Genomic DNA, 20472 nt, shown 5'->3' on the forward strand with positions numbered 1-20472 from the left:
TGAGGGTTGCGCTGCACGGACAGAGACGTATGTTCTAAGATGGCAGATGTTCCCACCAAAACCGGACCCGTCTTTCCAACCATTCCCTGGTCCGAAGAAACACCCACCACTCCCGAGTCAGCTGAAAGTCTGAAACGCGGACTCTGACATGGTACAGATCTTACAAGTATCAGCCACTGCGATACCACGCCACTGACAGACGGCGCACTGATGCAACTTTTCTGCCATCATGCAGGCAGAGACCAGCCCAAGCCTCTGAGGGGAAACAGCCACTAATTAAGCAATGGAGCAGAGCACTGGTTGGTAATCATTATTACTTTTTTTTTTAAACCAAATTAAGCTCCACTGAATTTATTTTTTTTCTGTAAGCACACGAAACATAACTGTTCCTCTCAGCACTGCAGCAATCTTCCCTCAAAGGGGTACCAGGATAGAGCAGGAAAGCTCGGGAAGAGATGGAAAGAGGGACTCAGCCACCTGAGTGTGCACCCCCGAGACAAAAGAAACCCCTGTGGGTCTAAGCCTACTATTACTTAACATTTCTAGAGCGCTACTAGGGTTACGCAGCACTGTACAGTTTAACAAAGAAGGACAGTCCCTGCTCAAAGGAGCTAACAATCTAAAGGACGAAATGTCAAGTTGGGGCAGTCTAGATTTCCTGAATAGAGGTGTAGTGGTTAGGTGCTGAAGGCGACACTGAAGAGGTGTGCTTTGAGCAAGGATTTGAAGATGGGCAGGGAGGGGGCCTGGCGTATGGAGGGGGCCTCAGCCAGCTACCAAAATCCCATCAGCGCACAAAGAGAAAAAGAGTATTCTACCAAGGGAAGAAACACTTCTGTAATTTTTTTTCCAAGAAAGGAAGTAAAGAAAGAGACTGAAGCGCTCACCACATCTTCCACCTGCTGGAGACTGAGAATACTGAGGCTTGCAGGAGCTGAGCTGGGCTCTTATTGGCTATCACAAAATCAGTGTTCTCAGTCTCCACCTGCTGGAAGGCATGCACAACCCAACAGTCTTCTGAGCCGGTCTGGAGCGACGCTAAAGAAGTAACCCAATAGATAGGACCTGGGCTCATAGATAGAGCAGCTGGATCATACAAAGGGCTGAACCTGTGAACCCAAAACATTGTAAAAACCCCCAAAGGAAGAGCCAGGAGATTGTGTCAAAGGCTTTTTCAATATTGAAACCGAGCACTGCTGCCTGCTGATGTGTTTGTGCTGCCTTCATAGCACACAAGTGGCGCACATTGGTCACCACATTACACCCTTTCACAAAGCCAGCATGATGTTGGTTCACTAAATGGGGTACAATATCCAACAGTCTATGAACCAAAACACTGGAATAAAGATGAAAATCCATTTTTTTCATATTGATATGCCTCTGTTTCACACTATTTATAAATACATGCTGTAGATACTAAGGTAAAATTTTGATTTGTTAGTAATATAGTCTTCACTATTGTTGGGTTTATATTTTGATTGATGTTTCTTTTGTAGCTACAGTCTGCAAGGTGAGGGGACTAGGAGGAAGAGGGAAACACAAAGAGAGACCCATGCCATGATGATATGTAAACTATTTCCTCACCTCTTTGCTTCACCTATCAAGTGGGCAATGTCACACAGCTGACATGATGCGTCTTGAAGGCAGACTGTTGGGTTTCTGGCAGTGATGTGCAGTGGTACTGTACCTTAAGGGACTGACTGTGCCTTACAAACACATAATGTAAAAAGAGCCTTAGTAATTCAGTTTCTAAAGGAGCCACTGGGATTCCCCCACCCCACCCCACCCCAAACTTTGCTGTGGATAAAATTGGGTGTGTGGAGGATGACAAATAAGAGAAATTTCAGCTGCTGTCTCCAATGTTTTGGGGGGGGTTGTCTCACAGATTCAGTGAAAATTTGTTGAGACCTGTTTTAAGTTTTTTTTTTTTTTTAATTTTACACTGTTTTGCTGAAGGTGGTATATAAAGATTTTTTGTACTGTATTATATTGTAGTACCTTCACTCTGGGGCAGGGGTTCTCAACCCAGTCTTCAGGACATACCCAGCCACTCAGGTTGTCAGGATACCTACAATGAACATGCATGTACACATGAGACAGACTTGCATACAATGGAGGCAGTGCATGCAAATTTATCTTGTGCATATTCATTGTGGATAACCTGAAAACCTGACTGGTTGGGTGTGTCCTGAGGACTAGGTTGAGAACCCCTGCTCTGGGTGATATTCCAGATTATGCTGTACTTTTTCTGGAGGGCTCACAATCTAAGGTTGTACCTGAGGCAATGGACTTGCCCAACATCACAAGCAGTTGCAGTGGGATTTGTACCATGTTCCACTGGCTCACATGCTGCTGCTCTAGCCATTAGGCTACTCCTCCACTTTACAAAGTTGCATTATGGGATGATTTTCAGTAGTAAACAAGGAGTTTGGAATAGCTTGTTAAAAATTGAAAGTTATTGTTCAGAAGAAAGCACGGCTTTAAGAATGTTTTAATTGACTGCTTTAACAAAACAAACTGTACTCATCCACTATGGAAAATTATGACTATGCAGAGTGTAATGTTTAAGATAATAAAATCATTGCACTAAATCTCATTTGATATAAGCAAACCCAGAGAGGAACAGGAGTCTGTAGTCCTTTTGTCCATAAAGATGACGTGAACAGTATCCATGGACACAGTTTTCTGCTTACTAAAAATGAAAAGGATTCCATACGTTTTGATGTTTAACAAATGCTGCAGTCTCTCTTTAGTCTTAAGAATTGAATAAAAGGAATGTAGTCACCACCACAGACAAGAATGTGTTACTGGACTCTGAATTATGTGTGTACAAAATACCTGCCTGTAAGAACCTGATCATTTGACTCAGAAATATGCAGACCACTGCTAGTAGGCAATGAAAGTGCCCTTTCAAGATGGTAATCTGTAGGAGATCCCCGAGATCAGTCTTTGCAGGCTCACTGGCAAAGTGTAGCCTATTAAGTATAACAATATATAAACCTAGTGGAATGCAAAGATGAGAATCCTTAGTTTTCAATTCCAGTGAGTGCACAATCTCCCTGTAAACAGCTGCTGAACATGACAATTACATTTTTTTTTTTGGGGGGGGGGGGGGGGGGGGAGGGGAAGACACCCTTGATCCATCTTAAGGCACCTTTATCTCTAATTATTTACTTGAAAGGATAACCCAGTTACATTTATGCACTGGTATACAGTCACATTGGTCAGTATGAAAACTGAAAGACCAACTGGGAGTGGGAGGCAATAGAACAAACATTTAACCACAAAGAAGATTTTTTTTTTTTTTAAAAACCCAAAATATTCTGTATTCAATCAAGTGTTCCAATGGCAGCACAAAACTAAGCAACTTGCCCACTGTCAGAATTGGAAGTCTAACCTCAAGTCCCACGAGTTGTCCCTAATCATAGTTAGTTCTCATCTTAGGTGCTTAAAAATTGCAATTTTATGTATTTATTTTTCAGGCAATTAGGTGTTTTGAAAAGGTACTAAAAATCAGCATATAAACAGTGGTTTTGCATTGTGAAAGTAACTTACAGGCACAATTTTAGGTGGATTCTATTTTTAACTTGATTTTATTGAAAATTTAAGTTTTATTTACACATTGTTCTCAATCTCCCTCACCATTCCCATCAGTTACACATTCTTTCTTAATCCTCCTCTGGGGCCTACACAGCCAAGAAAATAATAATAATAAAATTAAAATGATATGTCTGGAGCATTTAATACCTTACAGAAGAGACCTTACAGCCACATGCGCCTCAGGTAGAAACTAATGGCGTTTTCCTTCCACAGCTTTACCTCACCTGACAAAGTAACTGGCCCAGATCTTGTAATACTGTCACCAAGCTCCTCTTTTGAGGTGCTTACTTTCATTACTGTCTCTTCTTCCTCCCTGGGTCTGTATTGCCTAGCAAAGCATGGCTGCCTCCACAGCCTCCTCTTCCTCCCTAGGCCGGCATGGCCAAACACAGCATCTCCTCCCTCTGCGCCCCTGGGTTAGTCCTACTACAGAGAGTTTAATGATGTCATCAGAACTGGACCGACCCAGTGGCCGCAGAGGGAGGAGATGCTATATTTGGCTGCACTGGTCACAACAGGAGGCACAGGTAGATGTAATATGCTAGACAAAGCAAGACCAGGAAAGAAATGAGAGTCAACAGGGGCTTGTGGCAGCCAGTCCAGGAAGGAACAGGATGCAGTGGCAATAAGGATTTTCATGGTTTTTTCAGTTATAACCAGAAAACCATGACAAAACACTCCAATGCTGAATCTAGGTTTTCCAGTTATAAAAGAAAAGCAGTAGCCACGTCATTAATCACTAAAACAAGTCTCTTTAATATAACCCTCTCTCTATCTAAGACTATATTAATACCAAATATTGCCATGAGTATTTATGGCATCCTATTTCCAGGATGATTTGGGGAATCAAGACAATGGGTGTTTAGAGCTGGACAACCCACCAAGGCCCCCTTTACAAACAGAAGATATGAAACAATAATAATAATTTAAAAAACAGAGTATGTTAACTACAAAACATTGAGACTAAATTAATGATTCTGTTTGAAGTCTGATTTCATTTTAAAGTCTGTAACAAACATCATTAAGATATGCCAGCAGTCCAATATATTGCTCACACTGAAGGTTATTTCCTCACCTGCTGTACATAGGAATCACTGGGATCTATGTTGAAAGATTCATTCTGCATTGTGTTGTGTTGGGTAACAGCATCCTCCCTTTTCCGCTCCTTCTGCCCCGATTCATCATCATCATATTCATCAGGACTCTAAAAACATTTGAGAAGTGTCAGTTGTGGCAAATGAGGTGGTTTTGCATTTGTCTACCAATTTAGCTAAAGCAATCAAAACAGAAATTTCTTTCCTCTGATCACACAGAATTCCAGAGCAGTACAAAATATACACTAAAGTTCAAGACTCTCAAAACTCCTACCAACCAGTTAACTTCGAGTACCAGTGAATTTTGCCCAAAAATAAGGAGGAAAATCCCTAACCTAATCAATAAAATTTGATTGTCAATAGAACTGGGTTTCATTACAGCAATTTTTTTTTTAGCCATAAAGTCAGTAAAACTGACAAAACTAACTAGCCCAAAGACAAACCATGCATAAAGATTTTATATACATAATCTTTATGCATGGTTAGTGGGGCCAGTTAGTTTTGTTTTACTGACGTATTTATTTTTATTTATTTATTTATTGCATTTGTATCCCACCTTTTCCCACCTATTTGTAGGCTACAGAGTGTGGTTATGACATAATCATTTCGTGTTAACAGGTACATTTCTTATAGTTTGAATGTTGGTAAGAGAAGATAAGCATAGTCGTTTCATGATGACAAGTACAATTCTTGCTATTTAAAGATTGGGTAGGGGAGGATAGACGGGAAGTGTTAGGTAAGTTAGAGGTGAGCTGTGGTAATTGTGTGATTTGTTGAAGCAGTTTGTAGGCTATGTATGTACTTAATGGCTAAAAAACAAATGCTGTAATCAAACCCTTACAATAGGTACATATACACACATATCTCTCTATATAAAAGGCAACACCAACGTTCTAAGAAGCCTCCAGCCGGACGTGTGAAGGGGGCGAGATATCCGGTTTCCCTATGAGTGTCTGCCCCGCCCTCTCTGTAACACAGTCAGTGAAGGAAAACAGCAGAGCACGAAATCAAATCGCTGGCTCTGTAACAGTGAAGGACTCAGAGGGGGGAGGGGAGAGAGGCCAGAGGGCAGGGACACACACACTCCCACATGCACACAGAAGAAAACATTGCTAGCCCCCGTTTCATTTGCATCACAAACGGGTTTTTTTTTTACTAGTTTATATATATTTATGTATAGTTAGGCAAATAAGTCTCACTTGCAACTCACTTTCTTCAGGGTCCCTACAGCTGTATCTTGGTCCTTTAATTGTTGGTTATTACAGAATTTCCTTAAGATCTGATAAATACTTGGCCCTCTCACTATTATGCCCCTTTTGATAGCCTTGGTGTTACTCTAAAAGAAGTGATCTTGCCCCTAAGTCTTAATGCAGCTGGGCCACCTCATTCATCCAGGTCAGTGAATTTTGACCTGATAGTGGTCCCCTATAGTCTCTTCATCAGCGACTATTATTTCATGATCTAGCAACTGTTACATTATACAGGAACTACAAACATAGATTTTCAGAGGTGCCTATATTTAAATTGCCTTTATAGCCCACATTTTATAACAATTATTGGATAAAACAGGTTAGAGTTATAGCAGAAAAACTACAACAGAATTAAATTTTACCTCACAATTCTAACAGAACAGAACAGAATCAGCAAAATCTCCTACAGGCCACATATTCTACCCACTTTTCCTGTGTCCTTCACAATCCAAACGACTAGCCTCATCATTAAACATTATGTGCACCAGAAAAAAAAAATGTTTCCATGATCTTTACAAAAACATGGCAAATTATCTCCTTCAAAGCTAATGGAAGCTTATTTCCATGAGGCAGGGCAACAGCTTTCCCTGCTTTCTTAAGGGGCCTTTTTATTAAAGCTTAGCACATTGTAAATGGAGTTAGAGTATCTGTAGAAGGAATGGAGAAAATGTTAACTTCATGATTTTGTGATTTGTTACTATCCTGCTTATAATCGAACGAGAAAAACGCCCAAGTTCCGACCTAAATCGGGAGATGGACGTTTATCTCACAAAAACGAATAACGCGGTATAATCGAAAACCGAACTTGGACGTTTTCAACTGCACTCCATCGCGGAAGCGTACAAAGTTGACGGGGGCGTGTCGGAGGCGTGGTGAAGGCGAGACTGGGGCATGGTTATCACCCGAACAGAGATGGGCGCCTTTCGCCGATAATGGAAAAAAAGTATGCATTTGTAGCTAGAATTTAGGGCACTTTTCCTGGACCCTGTTTTTTCACGAATAAGGCCTCAAAAAGTGCCCTAAATGACCAGATTACCCCCAGAGGGAATCGGGGATGACCTCCCCTGACTCCCCCAGTGGTCACTAACCCCCTCCCACCACAAAAAAATGATGTTTCACAACTTTTTATTTTCACCCTCAAATGTCATACCCACCTCCCTGGCAGCAGTATGCAGGTCCCTGGAGCAGTTGTTAGGGGGTGCAGTGGACTTCAGGCAGGTGGACCCAGGTCCATCCCCCCCTACCTGTTACAATTGTGCTGCTTAATGCTTAGTCGTCCAACCCCCCCAAACCCACTGTACCCACATGTAGGTGCCCCCCTTCACCCCTTAGGGCTATAGTAATGGTGTAGACTTGTGGGCAGTGGGTTTTGAGGGGATTTGGGGGGCTCAACACACAAGGGAAGGGTGCTATGCACCTGGGAGCTCTTTTACCTTTTTTTTTTTTTGCAAAAAGTGCCCCCTAGGGTGCCCGGTTGGTGTCCTGGCATGTGAGGGGGACCAGTGCACTACGAATCCTGGCCCCTCCCACGAACAAATGCCTTGGATTTATTCGTTTTTGAGCTGGGCGCTTTCATTTTCCATTATCGCTGAAAAACAAAAACGCCCAGCTCACAAATTGTCGAATAAAACATGGACGTCTATTTTTTTTCGAAAATACGGTTCGGTCCGCCCCTTCACGGACCCGTTCTCGGAGATAAACACCCATGGAGATAGACGTTTTCGTTCGATTATGCCTCTCTTTGTAAGCCGCATAGAGCTTGCGATGAGTGGGAATTGTGCGGGATACAAATGTAATAAATAAATAAAGCAGTAATGGGTTTCCTAGCATTTAGCGCACAATAAGCTTTAGTAAAAGGACCCCTAAGTGATGGGACTTGCAAGTTTTTATTAGCTGATCTGAGTTCAACCTAGAATAATATGATTCAATTTTTTGGCAGGATAATTAGAACCTATGGCTTTAAGCAGGGCTGTGGAGTCGGTACAACAAACCTTCGACACAGACTCCTACTGATATTAGGCTTTAAATTTTATTCTGATTTAAGTACTGGTAAATATATTTACCAGTACTTACAGATCTAGGACAAAGATACATGCATAAAATGATAAGTTTACTATATAATAAAGTTTTTATTTTGAAGCCAGACTCAGAGTTGTTACATTTTCACAGTCTCTACAGCCCTGGCTTTAAGTTCCCCAAATGTTAAACAAAACTTGAATTCTGTCTGTACGAAGATGGGTAATCAATGCAAAAATGTCAAGGGGGAGGGGGGAACCAACTTGGTGTTTATTTATACATAAAATACTGTTGGACAATGATGTACCTAGGTTGGCTAACACGCAGGGCAGGTCACTGCTATGCCCCCACCCCACCCCCAAATGCATCAGCCCCCTCCCCTGAAGCACATCATTCTCACCACATGGGGGTGAATGGAGAAGTCTGCAGCTGTCGGCTCCATCGGTCCCTTGTCCCGGAATAGGAAGTAATGTCAGAGGGGGCAGGGAACCGGCGGAGCCAACAGCCGCGCAACTGCTCCATGCGCCCAGGGTGGACCGCCTCCACTGCCCCGCCCTTGGTATGCTAGAACTGTTGGAATTTTTTGTCGTCATACCTTATAGCTATGTGCAGAAGTTTAATTTCAGTTTGCTCCTCCCCCTCCCTTAGTTGGCTTGCCCCATTATCTTGCCTCCCCAAATATTTCTGTCTAGAGGTGTCACTGCACGAGAGAGACTGAATGAAGACTGGGGGTGGTATATGAGAGATATTAGGAGGGGGGAACTCAAACCATGGTTATATATGAAACAAAGTGGCAATTGCCTCTTTGCTTCACATATCAAGGCATTACTGTCACAGAGCTGACATGCTTTGGGAAGGGAGACAGGTAGGTGGCTTCTGCCAGCATCTTGCAAAGACACCATAAAGTACTGATTACTAAAGTGTCTTTGCCCAGGGGCACAGAATATGAAAAGAACCTTAGAAAACTAGTTTGTGAAAGAGCTACTGCTGATCTGGCAGGAGATTCCAGCCCATCTTTCCAAAGCCCCCCCCCCCCCCCAAAAAAAAAAAAAAATCACCAAGGACAATGTTGGAGGGGTAGGGAAGGAGAAGCATCAGAGGTTTCAGCTGCTGGCTCCTAAGTCTGGGCTGACTCCTAGATTTAATGAAAATTTGTTGAAGCCTGGTCTATAGGGAGAACTTCCCTCTCCAGCTCTCTGGGCCAACAAAAATACCCAAAGCATGATTTCTAGGAAGAGGGAGGTGAGAACAGTAACTAAAAAGAGGCTTTTAAATGAGAACTGTTGCTGCAGTGAGCAGGGTCTGTCAAATCTTGTCAAGGATAACAAAGGGATTTCATTTGGCTTTGACAAAACGTCTCCTAGTATTTGATATTGCAATATTTTCTTGACTGTGCTTGCAACTTAAGTTACATTGTAGATTTTAGCTTGCACTTCAATTTTTTTGTGCTTTAACTAAGGTTTATATGTGTATTCAATTATTTAACATCCCATTTAAAACAGACATGGGAAAAGTGAACAATAAGTTTCTGCATATTCCCATGTTTAAAAAATGAGAAACATTTTTAATACATCTTACTTAACTCGGTTACGATGGTTAAATCAGTTTCCTTATATGGTAAAGATTTTGAACATTTCAAAAATTTCTCAGAATTCCTTTATCTAGGTCCAGTTTAGGCTGTTATATCACTGCTTTTCTTTGCATTCCATTGCTCAGTCTAAACACTTCACTATGCATCAATGCTGATGCAGACAAAAAAGTTACTTCTAGAAAGTTGCTGTGATAATGCTGTTCTATAAGTGAATCAAACAGTATATTTATTTATTTATTGTTCACTTATATCCCACATTTTCCCACTCATGCAGGCACAATGTGGCTTACAAACATTAAATAAAATACAGAATAGGAAAAGTTAGAAGAATATACAAGGAGTATGCAGGGGGAGAAACATCTAACAGGGTGAACTAGCAGGGTAGGAGCCAGGGAGGGTGCATCAAGCAGTGGTATAAAGTGAGGAGTAGATCTTGGCAAAGAAGAGGGCGTGGTCCGCTTGAGTTTTAAGGTGTTGCGGGAGAGCATTCCAGTGCTTAGGACTCCAATAGCAGAAAGACGAGGCGAAGATCCTCTTTGTACTTGACACCCTTACAGTTTGGGAAGTGAAGGTGGAGGAAGGAACGAGCAGCAGGGTTGGCATTCCTGGGCGGGAGGTCGATCAAGGGGTGAATATACTCCGGGGCAAACCCATAGATAATTTTATGGGTCAAGGAGCAGAGTTTAAAGGCAATGCGCTCCTGAACAGGCAGGCAGTGTAATCTGAACCGTAAGGGTTCAGCATGTGCAAAGCGTCGCTCTCTCAGGATGAGTCTCGCAGCAGTGTTCTGAACTGTTTGGAACTTTTTCAACAGAGAGGCCTGGCAGCCCACGTAAATTCCGCTGCAATAGTCCAAGTGGGAGAGGACAAGCTAGTGGACAAGTGTGCGGAACAAATCTCTAGTAAGGAAGTATCTGATACGCCGAAGCCTCCACATGGCGTGAAACATTTTTTTGGTGACCAAGTGCACGTGATTGTCCAGCTGGAGGTGTGTGTCCAGTTGCACTCCTAAAAGCCACAGGCTTGTGGCAATCGGAAGGACAGAGCCCAATACTGGGAGCACCGTGTCAATTACTGGAGTGTGGATGGACGAGAGGATGAGACACTGTGTTTTGTCCTTGTTTAATTAGAAACGGAAGACCTGAGCCCAATGTTCTAAGGTAGAGAAGCAGGCATCAATGAGGTGAACAATTTCCGACACGGTGGTGCGAAAGGGAATGCAGACTGTAATATCGTCGGCATAGATGAAAGGGTTAAGGTCCAGTTTTGCGAGAACAGCAGCTAAAGACATCAACATAATATTGAATAAGGCAGGTGAAAGTGGGGAGCCCTGCGGAACGCACCTGTGTAAAAAAAAAAAAAAAATATATATATATATATATAGTGTTGCTGGTATTGTGAAACTTAAAATTTTAGAATGTAAATTGCTCAAACCACTCAAGGAAGAATAGAATATCTCTGTACATCTTGCACGTTTGCATGAGCAGAAACCTTCTCCTGTTCTTATTTGACTTTTATTGCAACTTATTTTCATGTTATTGGCATGCACTTTCACTTTTACTGCACCTATAGAGCCCAGCCAATGCAGTGACAATTCTGAGCTAGAGACCTGATAGACATTCACTTTTAGTAGGTGGCATCATTGTGGAAAGGGTGGGACTCCCCTTCACAGGATGCCTAGGTGTAAGAAAAAGAACATACACTCACTGCAAAAATTCAGCTGAATTTATTTAAAAGAATATACAACTCAAGCTAAGGGCGAATCCATCCCAAAAACTACAATTATACTTGGTACCTATGTGATTGTTACTCACCTTGCACTTTTTTTTTTTTTTAAGGGATTTGGGCGGTATACAAACCTCTTGTATAGTACAGTATAGTATAGTGGGGAGAGTAACTGCTATTGACTGGAAGAGGCAACAAAATAAGCTGGAGAAACAGAACTCCAATCATGCTTCTAATTATGCACTGAACACTAGAAAAACTATGAAAAATATGAGAAGGTGAGCAAAATTTTGTTCCTATGGTTCTCACTACATATGTGCGCGGGGATGGAGACATTTCTCCCCCCCCCCCCCCCCCCCCCCCAAATATTATTCTCCTACCACTCCTGTGTTTTCTCTTCTCTTCCTCCCTACTTTTAGAATTGTAAGTTGCACAGATATACTGCTTGGTGTGCAAGATAGCAAATCTTTAATAAACTTGGAAACAATGGGAAACCTGCAGAAATCTATGGGGATGGAAACAAAAAAGTCATTACTACTGTGGGAACAGGAGGGAAATGGGAATCAGATTATATCCCCATGTACACCTTGACTTGGAAACTTCACATCAACACCTCTCAGTTTTCAAAAAAAAAAAAAAATTAAAAAAGAGGAGCTTACCTTGAAGAAAATTGATGCGTGTGTTCAGTAACTTTGGCAGTGAGAGAGACCACTGAAACTGGTGAGAATATATGATTTGTTTCAAGCGTTTTGGCCAATCTCCACCGAGTTAGACTCATCTATGTGACTGATAATGTAGCTAATATAAAAGAAGCATTTCCAAATGAGGTCTAGATAGGTTGTTTATAAACAGGTCATAATCGCAATCTCATACTCTCTCATGGACTCCAGCCATAAAAAAGTTGATCCTTAGCAATATCGCTTACAAAATTGTTAAAAAGATGGGTGGGACAGTGTCATAAACAGACTGCGAACACCGACAGTAGATCAAGCTATAGTCAAGCTGCAGCCAATTGCCAAACCACCAACAAAACATCCAAAACGAGAAGACTGAGGTAGATGTTTTTTAATTAATTTTTTAGAGACCTATTCAACAGCCAGGAAACAGCTTCTGTGATCAAAGTGGACACATACATACTGAGCTTGGACAAGGAAATCTGCTCATCTCTTACTACCCTACTTGCAACAGAGGTCCCACCTGTGGCCAAAATTGATACATGTTGCTCCCTGCTTGGAACTCAGGTTACCAGCACCTCGGAACGCTCTTTTCAGTTTCAGGACAACAATCGAGGAACATAAAATGGAATGGAACTGTGACTCTGTAGACGGTTTATTATTTTTACACAGTTTGAAATTGTTTTCTCACAGTCCATGTTAATAAATATTCTGTTTTTCTTGCATATTTAACAAAGTTATGCCTACTGTTTTGTGTTAAATTTTACCAAGTTATAGGATGCATTTTATGATATGCTTGAATTTACAAGATCTTTTAAAAGTAGGTTGGGTATAGGGATGTGAAAGAAAACACTGGGGATAGTACTAATGGGGATGATGCTCAGATTATGTCTCCCCTTGCACACCTCTAGTTTACTAAGCAAAAGATAAGGCCATATACACTACTTTCCTTGACCTTATGCAGTACTCTGTGTACAGTTTTTATTAATATACTGTACAGTATTTTATAAAAAATGTTTTGTTACAGTACAAGCACATAGGCAATACTGTTGTTGGTTGCTGAATAATGTTAAACACAATATTTGAAACACACATACTATATGCCTCTTATTTATGCATCATTCATATTTTCTGTATTATCCCAACTTTTCAGTTACCAGACAATGAGTCAGTCCCACTTACATTCCATAATTGAGATGCGACTGTATTTACAGCCTCATGGGTAAGAGAATTAACCATTTGCTTCAAAAATCACAGCAGTCATAACACTAAAACGTTTGTACAATTTATGCAGTTCTCGCAGTCAAACTAGAATTGTCAAAAGTTCTGAATTTTATAATCATCGTAAGCATGGTCATACTGGATCAGACCAAAGGACCATCAAGTCCAGTGTCCTGTTTCTAACAGTGGCCAATCTGGAACACAAATACCTGGCAAAATCCCAAACAAACAGAGTAAAAACAGCTGTTATGCTGCTTATCCCAGGAATAAGCAGGGGATTTTTCCAAGCCTATCTTAATAATGACTTATGGACTTTTCTTGCAGGAACTTGTCCACACCTTTTTTTTTAAACCCTGCTAAACTAACTGCTTTTAACCAATTTCTCTGGCAATGAATTCCAGAGTTTAATTACACATTGGAGTGAAGAAATCTTCTCAGATGTGTTTAAAATTGACTACTTAGTATCTTCATTGCATGCCCCCCTAGTCCTTGTATTTTTATTTTTATCTATACCATCTGCAAGCCCAATAGCCATTGGTGTACATTCAAGTAGTTTTTTTCCTGTCCCTGCAGGGCTCACAATCTAGGTTTGTACATGAGACAATGGGGGGTTAACTGTCTTGCCCAAGATCACAAGGAGATGCAGTGGGATTTCTCATGCATATTCATTGTGGATATCATGAAAACTTGACTGGCTAGGTGTGTCCTAAGGACTGGGTTCAGAACCCCTGTTGTGGAGAAATGGTCAAAGGAATAACCTCCAGGCACAGCAACACCGGGCACAGCTCATTAAAAATTAAGTCAGCAGTTGTCAACCATATTTCAATGAGATAAAATATATCATAACCGGAGTACATAATTTTTTTTTGTTGTTGTTACATTTGTACCCCGTGCTTTCCCACTCATGGCAGGCTCAATGGAGGGTTAAGTGACTTGCCCAGAGTCACAAGAAGCTGCCTGTGCCTGAAGTGGGATTCGAACTCAGTTCCTCAGGACCAAAGTCCACCACCCTAACCACTAGGCCACTCCATAGACTTAAAACATTTATATAACTGATTTTTAATCAGGAATCCTATGTGCCAGGACAATAGTCTTTCACTGAAAATGCCCTCATGCATGAGTTACTACTACTACTACTATTTAACATTTCTAAAGCGCTACTAGGGTTACGCAGCGCTGTACAATTTAACATAGAAGGACAGTCCCTGCTCAAAGAGCTTACAATCTAAAGGACAAATGTACAGTCAGTCAAGTGGGGGCAGTCAAATTGGGGCAGTCTAGATTTCCTGAAAGGTATAAAGGTTAGGTGCCGAAAGCAACCTTGAAGAGGTGGGCTTTGAGCAAGGATTTGAAGATAGGTAGGGAGGGGGCTTGGCGTAAGGGCTCAGGAAGTTTATTCCAGGCATAGGGTGAGGCGAGGCAGAATGGGCGGTGGTAGAGAAGGGTACTGAGAGGAGGGATTTGTCCTGTGAGCGGAGGTTTCGGGTGGGAACGTAAGGGGAGATGAGGGTAGAGAGGTAATGAGGGGCTGCAGACTGAGTGCATTTGTAGGTGAGAAGGAGAAGCTTGAACTGTATGCGGTATCCATAAAATAAATAAAATATATTTTTCCATCTGCATATGGTGCCATACTGACTATGGCATTACTCATATTAAAAGCTATATTTACTTCACTAAAATCCAGCAAATTTCAAAACAAGGCAAAGTTAAACAGTCAACTATGACTTACACCACAAAATATCTGCTTCAAATATTAATAAGCAAAGCTATTCTAACCTCAAGTGTCTGGCACTTATTAAAACCCCTTCCAGGAACTTCATCCATAAGACTTACTAGGTGAGCTGGTCAAAGTCACTTTTAAGTCCCAAATGCAGCAGCAGGATAGACAGATAAAGCATACTAGTAAATGGAGTTCACATTAAAGAAAAAGATGAATGAAGTACCTCAGGAATGGATCTGGAGATAGATCTATTAAAAACATCTTTGAGAGTATTACAGAGGATTAAGAAGTTTAAAATTTAAGTTTAATTACAGGTTTCGAAGTTTGCCAGACCAAGGATAATTGATGTCCTAGCCAGCTCAAGGCCCTACCCCCTCCCACCTTGTAATTCAGTATCCCCCCAAGTAGCCAGCATACTCCTTTACCCCCTCCCCCATCCCTCTCATTTAACATTTCTCCCCTCCAGACTGGGCCCATGCTCTCTCTCTTTCCAATAGAGAGAGAGAGAGAGAGAGAGATGGAAGAGCATGAGCACAGGCCTATGTTTAAAGGCTCTGTGCCAGTACTACATCAACTTGTGGCTTGAACTGGGGAACAGGTAGGGCAGCGGCAGAAGAGCAAAGGGAGGAAATGCTGGACAAGGGTTGAGGAAGGGTGGGAAGAGTTGAGAAGCCACTCGTCTGCCATCCTAAGCGGATACCTAATCCTTCCTAGTGGCTACAGAATGGGGCCACGAAGGGTTGGACCCCTTCTGGCTTATACTGGGAAAGGGTTTATGGACCAAGCCCTGGGAGTGATACCCAGGCTGAGGCTCAATCTTAAGGGCTTCAAGCCATGAACTACATCCTGGAGAGACAGGCCTATACAGAAAGAATAATCCTGCTGCACCAGTCCAAACTTGTACCATCTGCTAGTGGCAGAAATGGTGCAGGCTGTAGCACTCCCTATATTGGTGATATCACTGAAACAGTTTAAATTCTTTTCCTCCATCTGCAACATAGCCCCTCAGTCTGAACTGGTCTAGCAGGATGAAAGGTAAAATTATGTCTTAGCTGATAATTTTCTTTCCTTTAATGTAGCAGATGAATCCAGGAACTAGTGGGTTATGTGCGCCTACCAGCAGGTGGAGATAGAGATAAACAAACTAAAGGCAGTGATGCCAGACAGCCAGCTCCTTCCTCATTTAGTATGTCATTCGTAAGCATTTGCCAAGGTCAAAAATATGAAACCAATAACAACCAGAAACAATCCTCACTATGAAAAACAGAGAACCAAATAAGAACTTCGAAATAACTGCAACTTGATCCAGAAATCGGAATCCTTTCCGTGTTCCCATATCTGTCTGAACTCTGCAAAAGAGAACCCGGAAGGAAAAAATAGCCACACTGCACGGAAAATGAAAAAAAAAAAAAGTCGGCTGAACTAGGGAGGGATCCTGTATTCATCTGCTGTGTTAAAGGAAAGAAAATTATCAGGTAAGACATAATTTTACCTTCCTTGTCACTTGCAGCAGATGAATCCAATAACTAGTGGGATGTACCAAAGCATTCCTTAAGTAGGGTGGGAAGCCGACGCTACCCACGCCAACACTCCTGCACCAAAACTCGCATCCTCCCGAGCAGACACGTCTAGCCTGTAATGCTTCGCAAAAGTATGACGGGACGCCCAAGTCTCTAGAAGAGATAAGGCCGACGCCTCCGCCAGGAAGCCGCCTGTGCCCGAGTAGAATGCGCCTTCAGGGCCATTGGAGACGCCCGCCCTTGTAGCAGATACGCCGCTCCAATGGCTTCCCTAATCCAGCGAGCAATGGAAGCCTTAGAAGCCGCCTCACCTCTTTTCAATCCCGACAAGAGCACAAAGAGATGATCCGAGCATCAAAACTCGTTAGAGATCTGCAAGTACCGAAACAAAGCTCTCCGCACGTCCAGGAAACGTAACGAGGCAAACTCCCCCGGATAATCCTCTCTTTGAAAAGACAGAAGATAAACCACCTGATTGACATGGAAAGCCGAAACCACTTTAGGTAGAAACGACGGCACCGTCCGGATCGACACCCCTGCTTCAGAAAACTGCAAAAAAGGATCTCTGGAAGACAAAGCCTGAATTTCAGAAATCCTCCTAGTTGAAGCAATGGCCACCAAAAACACTGTCTTAAGTGTTAGATCCTTCTCAGAAACCTTACTCAACGGCTCAAACGGTGGGGCCTGGAGGGCTCACAGTACCACATTCAAATGCCACGCTGGGCACGGCTGCCGCAGAGAAGGCCGAAGAGCTCCGCTTAGGAAACAGACCACATCAGATTGAGCTGCTAAAGAGGAACTGTTTGCTTTCCTTGGTAACAAAAATTAACAAGTCATTAAAACATGCATTTAAGACACTGCTGGCACATACTGTGGCCATTATGAACACAGTGAGTCAAATTGTAGTCCAAAGTTCTTATAATACAATAATGCATTACATACTACTGCATTCAAACATTAGGAATTCAATGCTGGAGATTTAAGCCTTAGGTATAGCTAGATCAAGTAGACTTCTGCCATTAATTTCTCTGAGTCTCTATTGCTTACGTGATTTTAAAATTTAACTTATAAATAAATTATATTAGAAATGTATTTAGAAATTTTACATACAAACAGCAGAAATCAGGTATGATGCTTGCAAATACAGAAAGGAGAAATTTACCTGATATTGAGGCCTGCCAGACTATCTAGACACATGGGTTATGCTCCCCTGCCAGCAGATTGGTGAAGACCAAGAGGACACACTTCTAGTGATATCACCATTTTAAAGATTGGTGTAGCAGGGTGATAGGTCCAGGCCCAGTCCTTATCCTATATAATAATTTGCACCTCCGTCTGGATGCCTGGGTTCGTAACATACTTCCCATTGGTCCGCCCTGGGGATGACGTCACAGGGCGGACCAATGGGAAGTGAGAGGGAAGGGAAGCCAGCAGCAGACACCGGAGGTGACTACAGAACCCCCCCCCCCAAGTTCCAGCCCCTCCCTTCCGAGGTCCATGACCCCTACCTCCTTCCTTCCACCGCCCTGCGCCTCCCTCCCTTTCTCTCTGTGGCCTCCAAGTGGAAGCAGGACGTGTGCGGCTGCTCCTCCCCTTCGTGTAGGCTGTTCTTTAAAACTTTTTACTTCCTGGTCAGCCTACAACAGTGAAGTCGAGCAGGCACGGCACGGCGCTTCTGTTTCAGCTGTGCCTCTGATCCCGCCCTTCCGCAAACAGGAAATGGGGGCGGGACCACAGGCAGAGCTGACAAAGAAGCAAAGGCAATCTGAAGTGCCGTGCCGTGCCTGCTCGACTTCACTGTTGCTGGCGGACCACAAGGTAAAAAGTTTTAAAGAACAGCCGGCACTTACGAACGGGAGGGGCAGCCGCACACGTCCTGCTTCCACTCGGAGGCCACAGACTACTACTACTACTACTATTTAGCATTTCTATAGCGCTACAAGGCATACGCAGCGCTGCACAAACATAGAAGAAAGACAGTCCCTGCTCAAAGAGCTTACAATCTAATAGACAAAAAATAAATAAAGTAAGCAAATCAAATCAATTAATGTGAACGGGAAGGAAGAGAGGAGGGTAGGTGGAGGCGAGTGGTTACAAGTGGTTACGAGTCAAAAGCAATGTTAAAGAGGTGGGCTTTCAGTCTAGATTTAAAGGTGGCCAAGGATGGGGCAAGACGTAGGGGCTCAAGAAGTTTATTCCAGGTGTAGGGTGCAGCGAGACAGAAGGCGCGAAGTCTGGAGTTGGCAGAGAGAGAGAGAAAGAGAGGGAGGCACGGGGGGTGTGCATGGAACTCGGAGGGCAGAGGAGGTAGGGGGTCCTGGAACTGCAACAGGAGGGGGGTCCTGGAACTCGGAGGGGAGGCAGGTAGGGGGGCTGGAACTCGGAGGAGAGAGAGAGGGAGGGAGGGAGGGAGGTAGGGAGGGGGCCCTGGAACCTTGCTAGCACCCATTTCATTTCTGTTGGAAACGGTGCGTCTTTTACTAGTAGTTAATGTTCTCACTGGTAGGAAGATCTCATCAGTTATAGGAACCACATGGTCCACTCCCTCTCAGCTCAGGGACACACTCCCTCACTGCATATGCTCTCTGACTGAAAGCCAACTGCATCAAAATCTGAATTACAGAGTGGGCAGAAGGTAAAATTATGTATAATCATACCTGATAATTTTCTTTCCATTAATCATAGCTGATCAATCCATAGACTGGTGGGTTGTGTCCATCTACCAGCAGGTGGAGATAGAGAGCAAACTTTTGCCTCCCTATATGTGGTCATGTGCTGCCGGAAACTCCTCAGTATGTCGATATCAAAGCTCCATCCGCAGGACTCAGCACTTAGAGAATTACACCCACGAAGGGACACTCTGCCCAGCTCACCACCGCCGAAACGGGGGAGGGGAATTAACCCAGCTCATCCCCACACAAGTGGGGGAGGGGAATCCGTCCAGCTCATCCCCGCGGAGCGGGGGAGGGACACCACACCCGCCGATGCGGGGGGATCTGGCTTATCCTGCAACCGCAACCGCGGGAGGAGCTGACTGACCCTAACACCGCCGAAGCGGGAGGGGTACAAAGCTGCCCTACAGCCGCACGAAGCGGGAGGGAGTGCCGGCAGAATTTATGTCTCAATCCAGCCCCGTAAAACGGAGGGGAGAGGAATGCAGCAGCTCACTGTAACACAAAGTCGTCTCAACTCTTGAAGAATCCAAGTGAAAGAAGAACTTGAACACGAAGTCCTCCTGAAGTAACTGAAGGCTAAACTTGAACCTAAAATTCAACCAGAATATAAACAGTACAGATATCTGGGAGGGGCTATGGATTGATCAGCTATGATTAATGGAAAGAAAATTATCAGGTATGATTATACATAATTTTACCTTCCATATCATCAAGCTGATCAATCCATAGACTGGTGGGATGTACCGAAGCAGTACTCACCCAGGGCGGGACATAGCAATCCCTGACCTCAACACTGAAGCTCCAAACCGGGCCTCCGCCCGTGCAGCCACAGTCAAACGGTAATGCTTGGAGAATGTATGAGCCGAAGCCCACGTTGCCGCCTTGCATATCTCTTCCAAGGAGACGGATCCGGCCTCTGTCATCGAGGCCGCCTGAGCTCTCGTGGAGTGAGCCTTCAGCTGGATAGGCGGCACCTTCCCCGCGGCCACATAAGCCGCTGCAATGGCTTCCTGGACCCATCTTGCCACTGTAGGCTTAGCAGCCTGCAGACCCTTACGAGGACCTGCAAACAGGACAAACAGATGATCCGATTTCCGGAAATCATTGGTCACTTCCAAGTATCTGATGATGACTCGTCTCACATCCAGATATTCAAGAGCGGAGTACTCCTCTGGGTAGTCCTCCCTACGAAAGGAAGGGAGACAGAGCTGCTGATTCACATGGAAGCGAGAACCAATCTTGGGCAGGAAGGAAGGCACTGTGCGAATAGTCACTCCTGCCTCAGTGCACTGCAGAAAAGGCTCTCGACATGAGAGCGCCTGGAGCTCGGAAACTCTTCTGTCTGAAGTGATAGCCACCAAAAAGACTGCTTTCAACGTCAGGTCT

General features: G+C 43.4%; 1 protein-coding gene across 3 annotated transcripts in view; it reads right to left on the bottom strand.

Annotated features, from left to right (window-relative positions):
- PAWR (pro-apoptotic WT1 regulator) overlaps window positions 1-20472 on the bottom strand; it is a 122629-nt gene that overhangs the window by 41692 nt on the left and 60465 nt on the right. For all 3 annotated transcript variants that reach the window (XM_030214907.1, XM_030214908.1, XM_030214909.1), the window contains exon 3: window positions 4676-4804. In XM_030214907.1, the coding sequence (XP_030070767.1) occupies window positions 4676-4804 (129 nt within the window). The remainder of the gene's footprint in view (window positions 1-4675; window positions 4805-20472) is intronic.

Source organism: Microcaecilia unicolor, chromosome 9 (genome assembly GCF_901765095.1).
Source record: "Microcaecilia unicolor chromosome 9, aMicUni1.1, whole genome shotgun sequence".
In the NCBI taxonomy this organism is placed as follows: Eukaryota; Metazoa; Chordata; class Amphibia; order Gymnophiona; family Siphonopidae; genus Microcaecilia; species Microcaecilia unicolor.